Source organism: Cydia splendana, chromosome 18, assembly GCF_910591565.1.
Source record: "Cydia splendana chromosome 18, ilCydSple1.2, whole genome shotgun sequence".
Lineage (NCBI taxonomy): Eukaryota > Metazoa > Arthropoda > Insecta > Lepidoptera > Tortricidae > Cydia > Cydia splendana.
Genome location: NC_085977.1, coordinates 42,715 through 64,995, shown reverse-complemented (window position 1 = coordinate 64,995; position 22,281 = coordinate 42,715). Strand labels below are relative to the sequence as shown.

At 43.3% G+C, this 22,281-nt stretch overlaps 1 protein-coding gene across 1 annotated transcript; it reads left to right on the top strand.

The window, feature by feature from the left end:
- Positions 1-1,500: 1,500 nt before the first annotated feature.
- Positions 1,501-21,338, top strand: LOC134799269 (protein jagged-1b). The gene is made up of 14 exons (XM_063771646.1): positions 1,501-1,850; positions 13,485-13,787; positions 14,046-14,361; positions 14,459-14,519; positions 15,167-15,651; positions 15,797-16,173; positions 16,534-16,660; positions 16,817-16,945; positions 17,164-17,277; positions 17,355-17,450; positions 17,536-18,048; positions 19,097-19,344; positions 19,483-19,842; positions 20,446-21,338. Exons 1-14 carry the CDS (start codon positions 1,755-1,757, stop codon positions 21,046-21,048), a joined length of 3,828 nt encoding a protein of 1,275 aa, XP_063627716.1. The 5' UTR covers positions 1,501-1,754; the 3' UTR covers positions 21,049-21,338.
- The last annotated feature ends 943 nt before the right edge of the window (positions 21,339-22,281 follow it).

Genomic DNA, 22,281 nt, shown 5'->3' with positions numbered 1-22,281 from the left:
CCGGATAATCCAGCGCTCTGCCATCTGAGCCACCAAGACCTCATCCATAGTCAGCAAATCTTTCCACCATATGGGTCTAGGGGACCCTAGCGACATCTACCGTAAGAACGTTACTGCGCTTGAGCGTTGCGTTTGAGCGTTTGCTGGCTACTGATGAGGTCTTGGTGGCTCAGATGGCAAAGCGCTGGAGTATCGATCCAGAGGCCGTGAGTTCAAGTCTAACCCAAGACAGTAATTTATCCACTTTTAAATTTATTATAAGCTTAATAACATCGTTCGCAGACTTTTCTGCTTGTTAAAAATTAAATTAAGTGTAAGTAATAAGTATATTTTATTTCATCCAGATATCCAGATCCATTTTGTATTCAAAGTCCGCGAAGGTTGCTTTCCGGCCTGGGTATCGAACCAGAATAACCCAATGTTGATATCCGATTAGAGATTAGACCTCTTTGGGATGAACTCAAAAACTTACCTACAATACATTAGGTACCAAAGGTGTAATCGGGTACTTAAAATAGTCGGGCAGATCCCAAAATCATTTAAGTACAATTCCATCAACTTTGAGAATTTTGAGAATTTCCGACAATTTTAAGTGGGTTTTTTTGTGATTCTGGTTTAGGTAGCTAAATCCTTGCTAGGTATTTGTTGAAACTGTTGAATATGAAATTGTGACTGGTTTTCATAATACTGCGTTTAACGGAAATCGGGCATTTTTTACGAGATTAAAATGTTGATTATTGTGGTCGTTTCCCGCTGAACTCGGTCGCAGTACCTATACCTACCGACTCGCGGTCAAGCAGTTATGTTGCGCGCGATGTGTTGCGGTGGCCACCAGCTCCATGTCGGTCGGCGGTCGGCGGCCGTGGGTGACCGCAACATGCATCCCGTCAGGCATCGAGAGCTATTGTAAAATTTAAGTACCCTCTGAAACCGATATTTTCGCGTACATAGCCATAGTACATAGTAAGTCCACCAAGGATCTCTTTCCTCTATTGTTATCTTTCCTCTTTCCACCCAATATACATGAATGAGATGCATTGTTAAATGTAGAGCTCGTAAATAAAAAAAAATAACTCTAATCTAATACCGTATAAAACAATTTACCGTAGATAGGTGTAATTTTATTTTATTACCTTACATACATTTATATAACTCAATCTGTATACATAATAGAAGATACTACTTATTAACTACAACAGCCCGTGTGAAAAAAATAGATAAGGCATGATAGTAATTAAATATTTACTTACGGTATGGACATTTTATATTATTCATTCATTGACCTTAGTAAATTATGGTTTTAATGTACCTAATTGTCAATATTTTCTCTAAGAGCTACAAATAAAAATCAGCCCAACAACCCGGAGCAACGGTCTCAAACTCTATCTGCATTCCATCTTGAAATTCGCGCAGAGCGCCGCCGCCCGCTGCGCCCGAGCAACGTCAATAAAAATAAATCAAATCAGTGCAGCGGGAGGGCGGCGGGTGAGGCCCGGGCCGGAGGCTCTCGCCCGCGGGGAGCAGGGGGCGGCGGCGGCGCGGGCTCAGTCCCTCGCCGAGTCCCGCGGCGCGCACACGCCGACCTCACTCTCGCGCCGTCCGACCCATGCGCGCACACGCGCCCGCTCAGTGCTACAGTGACTACGAGTGCAGTGATAGAGTCTCGTGCCGCGGCGCCACGCGCGGCCAGAGCTGCAGTCGCCGGCTGGCGGCGGGCATGCGCCCGCGCCGGCAGCGCCGGGCGCCCGGCTGACATGCGCCGCGCCCGCGCCGCCGCCACGCCACCGCCCTCAGCGCCGGCGTCGGCGTGCGCCACCCCGCTGCTGCTGCTCCTGCTCGCCCTGTTGCATGTACGTCCCACCCCCCACCCTCTGCTGGACTCTGCTGGCTCCGTGCCATACCTCTAGCTGCTCGGCATAGCCCATATACTTCACATACACACCTTATATAAGGACACAGAAACGTACCCTCCAGAAACTGATGTCTTGTAAAATTATAGATAGAAAGGATCATCCCTGCCTCTTGTTTATCGTTCTTGCCCTGCCCAGTTCAATAGGTTTCCGTAGCCCGTAGCTTGTAGGTAGTACAGTACAGGTGCAGTTCTTCTCTTTTGTTCTAGGTATCATAGTTTATTCTCTGACTAAATAACTAGAGGTAACATATTCCAATTATAATCCAAAAACGTAACTGGTGACCGAAGAGCTGGCGGCTACCTCGCACAACGTATCAGTATTGCGATACAGCGAGGAAATGCCGCCAGCATCCTTGGTACAATGCCTCAAGGGCCTATTTTAGATTTAAGCTAGTTATTAATTTCGTTTAGTAGTACCACTGTATATATATTGTATGTAAATAAATGTTTTAATTATCCAAAAACCATCTGAAAACACTCTTATATATATAAATATCGAAAAAAACCCATATCCATAAATTAAAACTATGCCCTTATTTATAAGGAAAACTACTATATCAGAATTAAAATAGTTAAAGCATCCGAAAAACTGATAGGTAACTAATAAAACACCGGAAAAAACAAATTCCAACGAGTAAAAATAAATGTGGAGCGTTTGGCCTTGTCAGAGCATTCGATAAGTAATGCCTGTACGAGCCGGCGCGAGGCGATTCGGCATTCAGCTCGCATCATTATGCAAATGTCTGTGGGAATCGCCGCGAGTCGAGGACGTGCATGTCGGCCCTAACACACTTCAAGAGCCATGTGCGAAAGCTAGCCACACTGCTGATTGGAAAGTAATCTTTATTTGCGGAAATTGCTGGCAGAAAAAGTAGCGATGCGCACCAGAATAATCTGCGTAGTATCAGCATAAATGAGGATTGGTCGGTGGTCGCATTGACAGTTTCCGCTGGCCGCATCCGCTGAAGCGGCGCGATTATCGCATGAGTCTGCGCGTTATCTGCTGCTGGAGACCGCCACCGCGCGCCGCGCCGCGCGTGACGTGCACTCCAATGGGCTCCTCTCATACCACAACCCGAACACGAATGCTCCATGAAATGGAACTCGAGACTATTTCTGTTTTCCCAGAGGTCGTTGCCTCCGTGACCCCTAAGCCTTAACAAAGACAATCAAAACAATAAAATCCTTCTATGATAAAGTAGCCAAAGATCACGTTATTCATGTGAAGGCACCGTACCGTGACGATTAGACTTTACTTAGCTCTACAATTTTACTATTTATACATCAACATTGTGTAAACTTTCTCAGGCATTCGTGGTTTTGTAGATTAATCAAATCACTGTTACCAAATTTAAGTACATACACATCAGCGGAGAGGTTCGTGTAATCTGATTGGCATTTATTTGTTTCTGTTGAAAAAGAGACTGGGACTCGAATTCCGGTTTGTATTTCACTAAACTTATGAGCTTTGTTTGTCAGAGATTACCTGACTTGAATTTCTCCATTTTCTGCATGGTTATCAATTAAATTAATTTGAGAGACAGGTTTGGGCTTGTAAAGATCATCACCTTAACCTTTTGAACGCCACAGACGGCAATTGACGTCAACGCAAAATCGTGACAACGACGCCAAAGACGGCATTTGACGTCGATCGTTTTTTGATGAAAATCTACTGAAAAACACCCCACTTTTAGGTTGGCATTATTTATTCACAAAACTAAATTTCCCCCCGTGGCGTCAGTGGCACGGCAAATGGATACACCGTTTGGCGTTCAAAAGGTTAAACGTCACCGAAAGTAAAATAATATTTCAAAGGGCAAATCAAAACATTTTTAGGACATGGACATTATGGACAACACCAGCTGGCCGCTTTTTCGAATTCCCCTAGTAACTCTAGTAAGTAGGTAATTATTGTTTTCCATTAGTCTAAACTCTAAATACTCCGCACATAGTGAAATTTTACTTAAAATTATTTATTCAGTAAGTACGTAAGTCACTCGATAAGTTTTGAGATAGACAGAATACAGAAAAAATATTTAAGATATTAGCACTATTTATTTTACATTTTTTCATAATCATTCACTATATACAAAGTTCCATTCGTCTAACTAAACCAACTTTGAAAACATTTTTGCCAGTCTGGATCCGATAGGGCAGAAATCGCAACTTCATCAGTTTGTTAGAGCAAACGCGGGATCTAACGACAACAGAGCTTCCTCACTCCAAGATGTTGATGTAGGGTGATAGTAACGCTCCTCAAACTAACCCAGGATCTTTTCAATGTCCGTATATGTGGTCTTATCGGATCAACATTTCAGTAGTAGACACGTTTTCTGCAGTTACTGCTGTTTGCGGGCGACCGCTCCTTTGGTCATCTTAAGAGGTTAGTTTTAATTTTAACCCTTTTAAATTCACTATACCATCTAAAACTGTTGCTCGGGATGGAACAGAGTCCCGAAATGCTGATTGTAATCTTTGTAAACTTCGGTTAAACCAAATTTAAAATCATAAAATATAATAGCACGCAAATGTTCCCGGTTCAGTTCCATCGTTTCAAAGAAAAACCGCGGGAACGGTCATAGTAAAATGAAAGCAACACGATTTTTTTTTAATTTAGCTAATTGGCCACTTGTGTTCTATTTTTTAATAAATTTGCTTTTTATGGACATAGAATACAGGTGCGGTCCATTTTTAATTTTCGAGCATCTCAAAACTTAACGAGTGACCTACATACATACATAGATAAATTAGATAAGTATTACAACCCAAATATGAAAGAAAGTCTCCTATACGGTTCTTCTCAATTTTCTTTTTTTTTACCAAAGCAACCTAGTTGTCACAGACGGATGTGCTCAATCCTTTACAATATTCATTTGAGTTGCGAGAGATGTAAAAGATACCGCGGATAATTTTTACTTATTTTTATAAGTACACAGTTACAGAAGTATTAAACAAATGTACAATACAAAAAATCTTGACATTTACAAGAAATAATCCAATAAGTGTAAACTTGTAAGCCATTACTCTCCTCGACACCTTAATGCCGCGTATAATAAGTCGCTTCATTGAAATTGTACTTATTGAATGTTTATCTGTTTAGAGAATGATGATGACTGGGTCAAGCAAATCTTGTCAGTAGAAAAAGGCGCGAAATTCAAATTTTCTATGAGACGATATCCCTTAGCGCCTACATTTTTCAGCCGCCGTTTTCTACTGACAAGATCTGCTTGACCAACTATATATTAATATTATAGGACAAAGGCTTCAGGGTATTTATTAATACACGAAAACAGATTAGGTACTTTTAACTTGACTGTTGATGTAAATAAAATAGGTACCTATCATACACGGCTGGAATAACACACAATTGACCACGAAACAAAATTACACGCAGCAGGTTCTGAATCTACCCGCCATGATTTTTTCTGAATTTTCTGGTACATATAAAGTTCTCAGCAACGATGATGGCGTATGAAAACTTTGTTTCATTTAACATTGTAAAACCGGAAGTATTTTTATTTATCTGAATTATGTCGTAGTAGGTACAGACAATAAATACGGTGTTTTAATATTTTTAGTTTTATTTGACTAAGTTGTTTTTTGTGACAATCGCCTCCATGGCAACGATGGATATACTTCGTCAAGCAGATCTTGTCAGTAGAAAAAGGCGGCAAATTTGAAAAATGTAGGCTCGAAGGGATAGCGTCTCATAGAAAATTTGAATTTCGCGCCTTTTTCTACTGATAGGATTTACTTGACCATCTATAAATAATCTTTTCTATCAGATGTTTTTTTGTTTATTTCATGCCCTGGATTAAGATGTTTTGACGAAATAAAGTGAAGCCATATTAAAAAAAAGTATAGCGTTAAGTAATATAGATGGCGCTATTTTTTTCGAATAAAGGGCTTTATATATACGACTGTCCCTCCCCTGGATTTAAGTCACCATAGAAATTAAAATAAACTGTATCTGTGCTAAGCCGAAATATTTCCTGTCAATTGTCAAATACCTATATTATGTTTATTTCATTTTATGTTTATCTTGCTAATTATTTCAAAATGGTATATTTAAAAACGATACTATAAAAGTGTAAACCGAGCACTTTCATTTGATACTAAACTCGACCATGTTTTTGGAAATAAAATGACCAGAATAGCTAGACCTCTCACAAACAGCTTTTTGGCCTTTTAAGCTTTTCAATCTCAATAATCCCTTGATCGAGCCTGCTCATGATTTAATTACTAAAATATAATGCCCTTGACTACACGTTTACCCAATTTCATTTAAATTAGGACAAATTTACTTAAGTTCTTGAGTATCAAACTATCCTCTGACAGTTCAGCTTAAAAACATCGAAATGCCGGGACGTGCCGCTAGCCGGCCGCGTGTCCCAAGTCGAATGTAAGAACTTCGCTTCGCTTCGCTTCGCTTCGCTCGCTCGTTCGTTAATTTTTTCGAAAATAAATTAGAATTTAATTTTTTGAAGCAATTGTGTTAATTGGAAGTATAAATATCTTGACCTAAATCAATAAGGGAATTCATTGTTTATTTAACATTTTCGATCATTGACTTTGGCCATAATTCCATTTCTATGGAAATCATCACCGTTACGCGTTACAATTTTTTTAAATGTATGGATACCCGTTTAATGTGATACTTTTCAGAATAAAGAATGAGCTAATTTGTTGGGGGGTTGGCACGGTACGATCTCGTGGCTAATGGAGTCGTTATACCAGAGTATTTCTAGTCTAATCTAAGTAATTGAAATCGCTTAGAAGTTAAAAACCGGCTGAACTTTAACTTAAAAGATAACAACATTACATTTTAATAACCATGAATACAAAACGTGAGGAACGTTGAATTGCAAAATAAACATGTCTGAGTACGAGTAGACACACGCTTCCTTATTTTATGACGTTATGTCATTATGAATTAATAATTTAATATGTATTATGATGATCCAAACTGGTCCGGGAACAACCTGTGCCGCATACTCGTTAAACAGTTATGAAACTATAGTAGTTTGTGTTACAAGGGATCAAAATGATATTATATTCCAAGGGCGTACATTGAATCCTGAATGAAGCGATGGATTGTACAATAGAATCCTGAGCGTAATGAGGGATCAAGTTTTAACGCCCAAGACGATACAATTTTGATACCGTGTGACACATATTGCTTTTCACATCAACTATGAGGAAATTGTTATGTTCCAAAATATGTTTTATTTAACCAAAAAAAAATTGTATGCAAGAAAGAAAAAATCGTGTCCTAGAAAAGAAAAGTGCAACTTTGATCCCTCCTAGCAGGGAAGAAAAAGCCCTTTTTCGAATAGGTGATGTGAAAAGAGTATAGTAAAAGCATATTCTGCGATGTCACTGCAGTACGATACCGATCTGTGAGTGTCATTTCTGGTAGAAGAAACTACGTATATTAGTATATTTGTATCTCTGTCCATCCCTCTTCGCCGTATTGGGTCCATGTCGAATTCGTTCACCGTGATGCAGGCGGCTCGAATCGTTTTTCAAAGGGACTATTTTCTATATAGAGTCAAAAATGCTCAAAATAAGTTTGCATTCAAAAAAAAATTTACGTGCGTACTTTGCTAGCAGGATGCATTAGCTTTATATGTATGTATGTTTCGTTATATATGTATACCTATATTGTATGTGTACATTATTCTATGTACATACATGTTATCATATGTAGTTATTTAAATTCGAATGTGGTGTTAAATAAAAATTTTCTATGTCTATGTCTTCTATGAATGATCATAATAGTCGTAGCGCTGGTGTGAATATACCTACATAGGTATGCGTACCTAATACTTGAATTGAAATAAGGAATTATAGTATAACAGCAAACTCTTATTTAATCTCATTTACCGTAACCGTGCTCACGTTCACGCCTGAACGGCGTTGTTGGTAAACAAAGCCGGCGTGGGCGGCGGCGGCGGCGGCGGCGGAGACGCGGGTGAGGCGGCGCGGCGGCGGCGTGGGCGTGCCGCGCGCCGGGCGGGGCGCGCCGACCCCGCACGCCGCGCCCCGCCCACTCCGCACGCGCCGCCGCCAACAAACGCTCTATTTGATTTGATTAGGAACTCTAGTAAGCAAAAAGAGATTCACAAAACAATTACTATTGACAATATTTATTTATCTAAGTAGGTATGTGCGATAACGTCAAATACTTACATGAAAACTCGGGTTACAAATAGACTTTATTAAATTTAATGAAAGAACTTGGGTACCTATATCATCAAACAAGTAAACAAATAACGATATCAGCCACCGTGTAGGTATAGGTACCTATTAAATTGTTAGTTTTTTATTTGAGTAGACCCCATTAAACATTACCCGTAAAATTTACAATTGTTTTCCCGTCGCGCCGAGCTCTAGAATAAAAAAACTCAGATATAGTTATTTGTTTTACAAGGGGGCAAAGTTGTTGTTTAACCGCTCGTGCTTATATTGATACCCAAGCAAGCGAAAGATTCCAAAATTGAACCACGAGCGTAGCGAGTGGTTCGAAAAATGGAATCTTGAGCGTTGTGAGGGTTTCAAAGCACGAGGGTTAAACAAAATTTGCCCCTGAGTGAAACACAAAAATTTTCACCACACCAACCCGAAGCAAATATTAAATGTAAAATATCAAACAAAATCAAACCCAACCAAATCCAAATGAATGTTATTAAATATTTATCATCCAAAATTATCATTTAAAAGTAAATTCTACCAGCAAACATAACAAAACAACTCAGAATTTGCATTTGAATACTTTGCCTCACATGTGAATAAAATGCAACTTTGCTATCAGTTTTTGAAGTGCAAAGTAAGCCTTTCCAAGCTGGTGTGGTGAAAAATAATAAATTGCATACTCTTAGGTATACATATCAAATAATTAAGAGGTACGCACTTACTGAGTAGATACAACGTCGACATTGAGTCCAATTGTATACAGTTTACAGTTATGTAACTATTGAGCTCGTTGAACTCTTTTGTAGGCAATCCACATTCAACTAAACATTTTCTTTTTGCTGAAGATGTTTGGTGGTAGTACTGGTAGTATAGTAGTATTTTACCTTTGTGTCTATATTTATTTTCTGTGATTAACCTGGTAAAACCTGTATTTTATGAGTAGCTGTAATGTAATCCAAAAACCGAATTAAATACAACGTGTCTCTATCCTTTGGCTGGACAGTCTGCATGGACATAGAAGAATAGGACGTGTCGATTAGGGTATTTATTTCTAGCCTATGTAGGTGTAGGTACCTACAAAGTCTCATTCCAAACGCCACAGTATTAACGGAGAAATTACTGATTTACGATTGAATACTTCAGCGCCGCCTACAGGTATGTAGATAGGTACATTCATTGACGAATGGACGAAATGCGATTTGGACGAACTAACGTATTGGACGTACCTACAGCTAACAAATCAATGAAAGAGTATGGTCATGTCACTAGTCACACTAATGTCACTTCATTGCATTGTGAACGACTGTTACAGTGTATGCTCCTATTTATTGATGATTTATTTGAATTAATTAACCTTTAAATTTTTATCATTTTTTTTATTCATTTAATCATATAATTGACCATATTAGAACATTCCTGAGATTTTTTGTTAGTGTTAGTGTGTAGTACCAAAGAGAATAGATAGTATAGAGGGGTCCTGTCATAGTAAATATTGTAGTCACAGTAAATTTACTGCCATCTATCGACACACGACTAAAACTCAAAATGAAAACGTATAAACCTTTTGCCTTTTGTACTATAAGGTTTTCTTTTGTGCAATAAAGATTAAATAAATAAAACCATCGAAAAAATGTATATATATGGATATATGATTTTATTATTTTTATATCGTTTTGACCCATGTTCATTCACTGATACCTATGTGTTAAAATTGTTAAATATGAAACGGTGTCGTCACGCCATCTAGCCGACCATAGGCCAAAGGTGTGTGCGCCATCTATCCGAGAATGACTTTTTCTTAGACTTTATTCATCTTTTGGTAGTACCTAATGTGGCAACAGTAATGCCGCTGTAGGTACTTACTTAATTGAGATCCGAATGTCACGTTTAAGTAACTAATACGTACTTACTTTTAGAACTATACTTTTGCATAATTTTTGAATCACAATGGAAGGAATTAATTCTAGATGAATAAGACTCGGTTAAGGCTTTCACTAAGTAAGCACTAAAAATTACTATTCACCCATCATATGTAGGTACGTACCTACCTACCTACCTACCTACCTACCTACCTACCTACCTACCTACCTACCTACCTACCTACCTACCTACCTACCTACCTACCTACCTACCTACCTACCTACCTACCTACCTACCTACCTACCTACCTACCTACCTACCTACCTACCTACCTATCTACCTACCTACCTACCTACCTACCTACCTACCTACCTAATGTTGCAGCTTTAAACAAAGGAACCGATAAACTATGAGATAAAGAATTAGCCGGTTATTCTTGCTATTCTACATTACATTACCAAAACGCTTAACATTTTGACATCTATAATATATTTACATTTTGCGCTTTGTCTCGCTAGCGACAATACATGTACGGACAACTAAATGTAACTGATAACTAAATGACATCATTTGATTTCAAAGTGTACATTCGAATCGGCCTCCAGCTCATGCACTTATCAAATAAGTAAATAGTATAGGTTGTGTTCAAACTGAAATATGTATATAAAAAGAAAATTAAAATATTGAATACATCTAAAATAAATATATGATTTTTCTCTCGCTATATGTATATCATATGTAAGTCAAATATTTTTAGAATAGTTGCCACGTACTCATACAACGTATAAATAAATAAAAATATTCTTTATTGCATACTACCCTTGGTCTTGTTACCCAGCTTCAGGGGAGAAAGAGTCACCTTCTCTTTCTCCCACTGTTGCAACACCTGTCTGGCGCGTCCACGTCGGGGGAGGGGGGGGGGAGGGGGAGGGGGGCACACCTCCCAATCCAGTAGGCCGGACGGGGTAGGTGGCGAAGTTCAGACAGGAACCCAAGGAAGTGTCGCAGGGTATCATGCCCAGGGTTACGGGTGAACACCACAATGTACCTATTCCATCAGAACCGCCAAACAGGCGGAACTCCACAGGGGTTGTAAGTGCGTTGCCGGTCTTTGAGATTACGCTCTTTTCTTGGAGGTTTTGGAAGGAAGGAGATGGAATTAATGTTGAAACTAATAAAACGTGATATTAAGCGAGAGAGAGAGAGAGAGAGAGAAGCTAAGAAAATGTATCTAATAGGAAGTTGGTAGGTACGTTAGCTGATCTCTTTAATCTAATACCTTTAAACGAGCAATACTTGTTTATTTATTTATATGTTTATTTATTTATATATATATATTTCGGGGATCTCGGAAACGGCTCTAACGAGGTTTTCCAAGGCGATAAATCGATCTAGCTAGGTATTATCTCTGGAAAAACGCTCATTTTTGATTTTTTTATTGTTTTCCGAGCGTATTATTAAGTAGGTATTAACCGCTATGCTTCAATATTTCACCCGGGTGTAAGAGTCTAGTTTCGAGCTAGCACTGCATACAGTACTGATGTCCAACGGATGTTCTTCTCGTGATTCCGCCGCCCGCAGCTAGAGGTCGCTAGCAAATGGACTTTGCATTAAATTATCCTTTGTCTTTGCTTTTATATCCGCACATAAATTCTCGTAGCCTTGGTGTATTTTATTACCTGTAATGACTGTAATTAGTGATTTACGTATTCGATTATAACCTCTGCTGCCCATATTCGGCATTTGGGCTTAGCTAGTTCTACTCCGTTCCGCTCGAATCTGGAGGTCGCTAGTAGCTCCAGTTTGCATTTATTTCTTGGATGTGATGCATTTTCATCAGTGAAAAAATTACCATAGCTTTATTAGGTTATTATAATCCATATTTCGTAATTAAAATGTTGTATTGTAACCTCTTCTGCTTTCAATATGCAATTTTGCGTTACTATAGTTGTGTCGCTTAACTTCAAACTCGGGTAAACCCATTCGACCCTCTCAGCAAATATCTACCCTATTACCTTTTCTTAATACCAAAATCGCATAATCTGACAGATGGATTTACCTGAGTTTGAAGTTAAGCGACTCAGTTCTACGTCTCGATAGGTGGCAGTAGTAGTATGTGTCGCTGCAGGAGGAATAATTACTTATGCGTACTTCTTCTAGCTAGAATCTTAGTCATTCTTAGTTACGAGTTACGAGTATCTCTTTACCTAAGTCTCCATAAATATTATAAATAATATAGGTAGCATTGTTTTCCGTGTTACAGATAGACTCCTACTGCCAGCGATATCTGTTACAAAGCGGCTGTTATTAATGTTATTATTGTAATTTCGCCGTTCGCTCCTAGAGGTCGAGAGAGACTTATTATTTTGCAACAATTTATATTAACTATTAGTGAATTACGTTACGTCTGGCATTCGAACTTCTTCTGCCTTTTATTGGCATTTGGCCGTTACTCGTTCTACTGCTCGAAAGGAGGCCCTTTATTTATTATTATTATTCAGAGATCCAACGCCTGTTAATAATGTTAATATTGCTATAGCTTTTACACACATGATACAAAAATACAATTAAGTACAGGTTCTCACCAGTAAATACAGAATTACGAAAACAATTGGTGGTTAGCACTAGTACAGTCACCTGTCACCTGCAATAATATGTTACTCTTCAAGGCCGCAAAATTATGTGACACGCTCTTATGGCTCTACAAATATGATCGTGTCAGTCAGATATTTTTACAGGTACACTTTAACGCCAAAGTAACTATTTTTAACTTAAAATTAATTAAAGAAGATTAAAAAGAAAAAAAAAACAGTGAAATTGTTATCAGGTATACTCACTTAAAGAACTCCTCCGTCAGGATACGCCGCATAGTTGCGATGTTGCAATGGAAAATATCAGTGCCCTGCTCCTACATATGTTTATTTCAACTTTTACTAGCACGTATCAAAAAAGTGTTATGTCTGTATATAGTTACACGAAGCATTGGGAATAGCAAGGGGTCGAAGTCGATTTAGATCGCATTTCATTAAGATTCTTGCTGGTGTCTGATTTGCAACTAATGCCACAGAATAAATAATAGCAATAGGTACAGAAGACTCACTCTCTAATAAAACACGTCTGTTACGATCAGCACAGATATGGCCGTTAGGTGGCGACGGCGCCACGCGCGGCTTATGGCTTTCCCCAAAATTGGGGCCGAACGGATGTACTTTTAGCTACCTGTAGCAAAGCGGCGAAATCGCGGAGTGAGCCACGCCTGCTAATGCAATGTCATGGTTTTGTATCAGAAGTAAATTAAACTAGACTACAACCGGCATGTACCTACTTCTAGCGTATCGAGCATTTGTGTGTATATATTCAGTGTATTGTACATTCTCGTTGTTTTCTTATTTTTGTAATTTTTAATCGTTTCATAATGTAATTAATTGGATGACTATTATTGGCCTTATTTTATGTAAGCAGGTATGTACACTTATGCGGCAATTCGAAATCTCAACAGATGTTGTACCCATTACAGACGACGGCGGGCGCTGGCGTGTTCGAGCTGCAGATCCTGGAGTTCAGCAACTACCGGCTGCAGCTGGCGAGCGGCGCGTGCTGCGGCGGCGGCGCGGGTGGCGCGGGAGGTGCAGGGGGCGGAGCGGCGTGCGCCGCGCCGTGCCGCACACGCTTCTCGCTGTGCCTCAAGGAGTACCAGTCGGCGGCCGCCCCCGGCGCCTGCTCCTTCGGCCGCGCCGCCTCGCCCGTGCTCGGCACCGACTCCTTCACGCTCGCCGAGCCGCTCTACACGCTCGCGCTCCCCTTTTCTTTTCGGTGGACGGTTAGTTATACACACCTTTATGTTATTTTATTTTTATTTTCTTTATTTAGAAACAAACAGTCTCTTATAGTAATAAATTATTTAATACGATAATATATCTAACTTTTAGATGTCTTTAGATTTTTCAATAACGATTTACACCTCACCAGGTTGGATGGTTAGATGAGATTCAACTTTGACATGTAGGTATACTTACTATGTACATACTTTGACTATTTAATGATTTTTTTTTTCTGACGCGTCACACTTGTATTGCAGCGCTCGTTCACGCTTATCCTTCAAGCGTACGACGACTACAACTACACAACGGCGGAGGGCACGGAGTCGGGGCTGATCGTGGAGGCGTGGTGGTCGGGCATCGTGGAGCCGGGCGCGGCGTGGCACGCGCTGCGGCACGCGGGCGCGGCGGCCGGCGTGGCGTACCGCGTGCGCGTGTCCTGCGCGCCCAACTACTACAACACCACCTGTACCACCTTCTGCCGCGCGCGCGACGACAAGTTCGGCCACTACGCCTGCGACGACACCGGCGCCAAGCGCTGCCTGCCCGGCTGGCGCGGGGACAACTGCGAGCAGCGTACGTACCTATACAGTCACCTACCCTACTTGACCTTTGTAGATACTTGCTCTCTCTGTTTGCTGCTTCTTTACTCACCTCGTTGTCTTTGTTGCAGCTGTATGCAAAGAGGGCTGCCATCCAACTCACGGCCGCTGTGATCGCCCCGGAGATTGCGAGTAAGTTTTCCATTGCGTTATGCACGTACGTCTCATATATAAGAAGGTTGTACAAAAAGCCTTGGAAACTAAATCGTATGAGGATACAGAAAAAATACTAACGAACCCTAAATAAGTAAATCATTATTCAGTTCTTTCTCGTTTTCTGATGCACTAAGCGGAAATCATGTTTTTGCTAAGTTGCTTTATTTTGTTATTAGCATAAATCACGTTTTTAAGTCTTAAACTGTGATATGTAACAATACGCCACAAACCTAGATTAGTCATTATTGCCATGTAATTAATTTTAGAATTATAGAGGTATGGTTTGTTTTTATAGTAAGCACATAATCATTATTTAGCCATAATTCTAGAATGTAATCATATCAAAGTGATACCTACCTAAATGAACACAAATTTAACTCATAAGCTTGCCGTTATGTAATTTATTAAAGTATTTTTATTTTTTTCAACCTGAGATTTTCCTCTGGGATTTTCCTAGTTCAGGTAGAAGTCATTAAAAAGCCTTACTTTATAAGATATTATTAACCTAATGTAAAATGTATAACTATGTTTTTCTGAATAAAGATTTATTATTTATTTATTTATATTACCTAATGATCGTTATATTTTTTTGCGGATTGACTACAATGGTTGTGTATTGACAGCTGCCGGCCCGGATGGCGAGGCGCGCTGTGTTCACAATGCCAGCCTTACCCGGGTTGCAAGCACGGCTACTGCAACGGCTCCTCTTGGGACTGTACGTGCGACACCAACTGGGGCGGCATCCTGTGTGACCAGGACCTCAACTACTGCGGCACCCACGAGCCCTGCCAGCACGGCGGTACATGCGAAAACACTGCTCCCGATCAATACCTGTGCACCTGCGCCGAGGGGTTCTCCGGGGCGGACTGCGAGCGGGTGGACAACCCGTGCGCGCCGCAGCCGTGCGCGCACGGCGCATGCTCGCTGCGCGCGGCGCCGCCCGGCTTCAGCTGCGCGTGCGCGGCGGGCTGGGGCGGCGCGCTGTGCGACCAGGACGTGGACGACTGCGCCAGCCAGCCCTGCGCGCACGGCGCCACCTGCCGCGACCGCCTCAACGGCTTCGACTGCGAGTGCGCGCCCGGCTGGACCGGACCCACTTGCACCGAAGGTAACGCTCCTCTCTTGTTTCAACCAGTTATGAACTTATTTATTTGCTTAGCAGTAAAGTCACGTATAAATAAATATCAAATTACATTTAGTCGCTGTTTCTCAACATCGGCCTCCATACCTACGTACCTATATTGTATCCTCAGACGTCGACGAGTGCGCGGTCACCCCCGAGCGTGAAAGCGCGGAGGGCACGGAGGGCTCGCTGGGCCCGTGCGTGAACGCGGCGACGTGCAGCAACACGCCGGGCGGGTACCTGTGCAGCTGCCTGGCCGGCTGGACGGGCCGCGACTGCGAGTCCAACGTCGACGACTGCACGGGCCAGTGCCTCAACGGAGCCACTTGTATAGACCTCGTGGACGACTTCCACTGCGCGTGCGCGGCAGGCTACGCGGGCCGCACGTGCGAGCGCGACGTGGACGACTGCGCGCCGCGCCCGTGCCGCAACGGCGGTGAATGCGTCGACCTGCTCGACGCCTATCGCTGCATCTGCCCCGTCGGCTTCTCCGGCGTCGACTGCGAGGTGAGCGCCAGCCCGTAAACGACCGCTTTGCTAACCTTTCATCAATCACTTTTATCTATACCCTCATTTTGCCCTTTAATATTTGACTAATTTTGCAATATTTTCCATCTTTTCTTTAGGCACTTGACTAATCGTAATTTAACTTTCACCATTCAGGGTTGCACTAACTCACTAACGAGTCTTCTGCTTTTTAGCTGTCCTCCTGCTTTGGAAGGTATTGTCCGGTAAGTGATTATAAAATTATGAGTGTGAGTTTTGTAAATGTTGATGTGTTATGTCTTCTAAATATCACTGTTGTTGTCATTTCACATAAATAAGGTTTTAATACTTTTAATAAATATTTATTATGCTCATATGCAGGATGACCGCGACCACTGCGCGGGTTCGCCGTGCGCCAACGGCGCGCCGTGCTACACCGCGCAGAGCGACTACTATTGCCACTGCGCGCCGGGCTGGACCGGCAAGAACTGCACGCAGTACCGCGACCGTGAGTACCGACTCACAATCACTCCAACATATTCCTAATCTATCGAAATGGTGTTCGAGAGTGCCCGGAAAGCACCACGAAATCTCAAAACTACGAACAATTTTATGAGGGCCAAAAGTGAAGTACTTGAACTAAAGGTGTTTGTTTTTTTTTCAGGAGCAATGGTGGAGAACGAGCCGTGCGTGAACGGCGCGCCGTGCGAGCACGGGCAGTGCGTCCGCGCGCCGCCCGCGCCGTCGCGCTGCGCCTGCGCGCCCAACTACGCCGGACCCACCTGCCAGGAACGTAAGTATCAATAAACACTACTTAAATACTAGTACTTAAATACCTACTATAATTTAATTGATGATCATCGCCGATTTGTCGCTTCTGTTACTTATAAGCTAATTTGCAGGAGACTTGCATATAGTAGGTATTATCCCCAAATATAAGTAATATTTATCACACCAATACGCTCGCTGTACCTACCATCGTAGATTGTCATTGCTTGATAATTGTTGCAGGTGTGGAAGAATGTGTGACGGGCGGGTGCGGCGTCGGAGGCGCTTGCGTGGAGGTGGCAGGCGCACTGCGCTGCGTCTGCCGCGCCGGCTTCAGCGGGGCACACTGCGAACTCGGTAACTAGTACCCACCAGTGTTCGCTAGCTTTTCAATCTGTCAACACATGTCGCTCAACAAGAACCTTACCTTTCAGAAGTCGACGAGTGCGTGGGCAACCCGTGTCGCAACAACGCCACTTGCATCGATGGCGTTGCAGACTTCACCTGCGTATGCCGCGACGGATGGACCGGTAAGACGTCCTACCTTCAATAGACGACTCCTACTTTGATTGCCGTTGTCGTTTAGGTCTTCATGCAGTATTATTTTGCGTACAGGAAAGACTTGTGCGACCCGCGTGGAAGAAGGTACTCGCTGCGTAGACGGATCTTGCGGTAACGGTGGCACATGCGTGCGCGAGGCAGGCGTGTGGCGCTGCGCATGCCCCGCCGGCTGGGCGGGCGCCGCGTGCGAGAACTCCGCGCCCGCCGCGCTGCCGCCCGCGCCGGCGTGTGCGTGCGCGCACGGCGGCACGCGCACCGCCGCGGGCGCCGGCTGGGCGTGCGCGTGCACGCCGGGCTGGACGGGCGCGCACTGCGAGCACGCGGTGGACGCGTGCGCGGCGGCGCCGTGCCGCAACGGCGGGCGCTGCGTGGGCGGACCGGGCTGGTGGACGTGCGAGTGCGTGGCGGGCTGGGCGGGCCCGGAGTGCAGCGCACGCGTGCCCCCCACGCCGCCCGCTACGGACTGCAGTCCCGCGTGCCCCGCGCCCGCCGCCTGCGTGCGCGACTCCGACCCGGAGCGGCCCGCACGGTGCGTCTGCCCTCGCGCTGCGAGACGCTGCCTAGAACGTAAGTTTTGCACCAATCTGTCATTTATCGATTTCTTCTTAATCCTTTATCTACTTACTAGGTATGTTTTTTCTTAGTTCTCTCCTGCTGTAACAAAAGTTTCGTTGACTTATGGCACTGAAAGGGTTAATGTTAAAATCTATCATAGCTTAGGATCATTTTAATAACATGTTCTTTCATTTGCCGATTTAGAGGCTTCGTTTTGAATCTATAATATTAGGTCATTACCTATGAAATTGGCATTTTGTTCGGAGAATTTCAACGAAACACGAATTTCCATACAATTAATTTTGCGGATATTTTTTTGATGGCTAATTCAAACCAAACAAAATTTTTCCAGTAATTTTTGACACCTTTAAGGTATGTTTTCAATATCTCCATTTCTTGAAAATTGGTACCATTAGAAAAATATAAGTAATTTTAATACTCGAACCGACAGCACATGAAAAGACCTATTTTCAAGGCTTAATTCTGAACACTTAACAATAAAAAATAACAATTAATTGTATGTAAAATCGTTGTTTATTGAGTGCACTGTAGTTTTATTGTAATTGTGTATGTACTTTTGTAAAAAAAAAAAAACTAGGATCAGACTTATATCTATGAACAAAAACGCCAATTTCATAGGTAAGGACCTAATATATATGTTCTAACTTCTAACTACACACTACATTACTTATGAAGGTACCTACTAGACATATATGCCTATATATATATATGTATATATATATATGCATTATGTATATATTTTTATAATTACCGCACTAGTGCGATAATTAGCTCATTACGCAACTATGTCGAAAATAGGGTACCTACTGTAAAACGTTGTACGATACATGTGCGAATAGGTAATTCGCAACTCGTGTCGATTTAAACACTCCCTTCGGTCGTGTTTTAATTTATCGCTAATCGTTTAGAATTTCCTATTTTTCGCACTTGTATCGTAATGTACCTACTACATATATACTATTACTTATTCTGTGGTGTTCTGTATTGTTAGGAATTGTTAAGTAAAGGTATATAAATCAATAATGTTCGTTATATACAGAAATCGCTGGTTTGGAGTTGGACGACGGTTTCTCCGAGTGGGGCGTGGACGAGGAGGAGAGCGGCGAGGCGGGCGCGGGCGGGGGCGGCGGCGGCGCGGGGGGAGGGGCCTGCGGCGTCGACAACGGCACGTGGTGGTGGGGCTGCAACGCGTGCTGGTGCCGCGCCGGAGCGCCCGTCTGCACGCGCCTCTGGTGCGGCCTGCCCGACTGCCTCGCGCCCGGCGCGCAGCCCTGCCGCACCGATGAGGTAATTCAACTTACTGTTTTTACTTATTATGGAGATAATGAATGCACTTCTGTGTCAACAGTACACGAAATCCTTTACTATTTTAAATCAAAATGTTTTTTCAAACTTGATTGTAATGTTTGTCTCTTGTGTTTTCAGGTGTGCGTCCCGGCGGCACCGGCGCTGTGCCTGCGGCCCGTGTGCGCGCCGCTGGGCGAGTGCCGGCGCGTGGCGGGGCGGCGCGTGGAGCCGCCCGCGCTGCCCGCGCCCGCCGCGTGCTGGCCCGGCGCGCGCCCCGCCGCCGCCGCCGGCGCCGCGCCCGCCGGCTGCGCGCGCGTGTCGCTCCAGCTCGCGCGGGAGCGGCTCGCCCGCGGCGCGCACGTGGAGCGTGCTTGCGGCGCCCTGCGTCGCGCTCTCGCCGCCGCGCTGGCCGCGCGCGCCGACAACGCGCCGCCTCCGCCGCTGGTGCTACTCTGTGATCTCGCCGTCGACGACGACGACGCACTTGATCTCGCTATTGTAAGTATTCTCTCGTAAATACGGATTTTAATTAAAAGCGCCAAACAACTTGTGATATGATGACCTGATACCTATTTCAAAATCCTTAAATTCATTCCAACGTCCTTGTACGGTCTACATCTAAATACCGCACATTGCCATCTCAGTGAAATTACTTACAATTGCGTAAAGCAATAATTCAATAAAATACGAGTTCAACACGTTCATAATTAGAACCTATCACGCGTGTCCTCATTAGCACTATCATTCACACACAATAAAATGTTTACTTTCGGCAATATTGTGAGTTATCATTATGTCAAGCAACCAACAAAATATAATTAATGAATGTGACACTAGCAGCCCATACAGTCCTTATTTAGGATTTTCTCGTAATCAACTTAAATTTCACATCAATTTAAAGTCTGCATAATTATTTACTGGAAACCGTGGAAACCTTTCCTTACAGACTCTACAGGCAGCATACTGTAAAACCACCCACCTATAGTCCAAAAGGTCCCAACTATGGTCCAAAATTGACTCAAATATCTTCATCTGGTATAACTTTTATTCGAATATCGTATTTTTATGGCGAGATATTAATAAAAATGGACGGAATTTCAGTGGGTCGGAGAAGAAGAAAGCCTGGAAGGCGCGTCGAGCGCCGGCGCGCTGGTCGCCGCAGTTCGCGCGCTGAGCGAGCTGGTGGCGCGGCGGCGGCTGGCGCACCACCCGCTGCTGGGCGCCGCGCTGCGCCTGCGCGTGCCGCATGCGCCACCAGCGGCCGCCGCCTCCACCGGCACGCCCGGCTTGCTCACGCTGGCGGCCGTCGTGCCCGTGCTGCTGCTGGCGGCGGCGGGGGGCGCCGCTTTCGCCGTGCGCCGCCGTCGCGCCGCCGCAGTCGAGCGTTCGCGCCGCTGCGACGAGGAGAAGTCCAACAACCTGCAGAACGAGGAGAATCTGCGGCGCTATGCGAACCCGCTGCGCGAGTCTCCGCGCGCGCCGGGCGGGGTGGGAGCGGGCGGCGCGGTGCGCGCGGGCGAGCCGCTGCCGCGGGCGCACTCGCTGTACAAGGCGCAGAACGCGGACGCGCGCAACCACACGCCGCCGCGCGACAAGGAGCTGACGAAGCGCGCGCTGCCGCCCGACGCGCCGCCGCCGCCCGCGCCCGCGCCCGCGCCGGCCGCGCGCCACCCGCCGCCGGAGCGCCTCACGGTGCTGGTGTAGTGATACCTGCCGTGCCGCCTGTATTCTGTAGGCTCGGCAGGCTCTAGCTGTAGCTGTACGTGTAGGTAGAGTGAGAGTGGTGACTTCCCGCCGGGACCACGACTGCCGTTGATATTTATTGTGAACGAGTGATGTCGCGATTGTAAATATGTATTTTTGTAAATAATGTTAAAAGAGTGTATTGTGTATGTTTCGAAATGAACGAAGAAAATTATATATTTTTGTAAAATAGAAGGTTGTATGTTGAAATAGAAAAATGTCGTTGCAATAAAATGCTACTGAGTTATAAACCTTTGTTTTATTTTTATAATTGAGAGATGATAGTATATCTGTATTTACAACTCTATTTAATTGTTTCTCATAGGTATCTTAGGGTATCTTTTTAAGTTACCAACTTCTGTCCGAGTAAAATTCAACCTCCTCCTCCTCCCCGTTAGTAACGTACTTAAGGACAAGAATTCCGGGATAAAAGTATCCCTCGACTTATGCCAGGATTTCCAGGTTATAAAATACCTATGATCCCAATTCCATAAAAATCCTTCAGGCCGTTCTTACGTGATGAAGAATCAAACATCCAAACTTTCACATTTATTATGAAAAGAGAGAAAACGTTGTAGTTTGTACGAATATAGTACTTTTAAGCCTCTAGCTATATCGTGACAATATATAATTAAATACAGATTACAAATGGCAGAGCGTTGGGGATAACGATTATGTATGTTCAACAAAGCTATGTTGAAAATCCAAAGTTGTAAACTTTTACGGTAGGTACCTATGTACGGTGAGTAGGCACATGACGTGTTGAGTATTAGCGTATTAGGGTCAACACGTCATGTGACATTTAAGAAATAGAAAATCTATTTATTAAAATGAACAATAATTCTAATTCATCATCATCTCAGCCATAAGACGTCCACTGCTGAACATAGGCCTCCCCCTTGGACTAATTCTAATTACATTTATGTAAATGAAAATAATAATAATAAATATAAAATCCCACTCACGTAGGCCACTAGTATATAAGCACGAATTTACTTAATGAAGAAGTTCAGTATTCAGCAGACTCTCTTGTATTCATTATCTACCCGAACGCCCCACATTACACCTATTACCCACTTGTTTCTCTATAAAAAAAAATAATAATAAAAAAAATCGTTTATTGCAGACCAATAAAGTCCATAGGAGTGTTAGTAACATTCATCTTAATTACCTAAAGGTTAAGGTTAGGTCTAT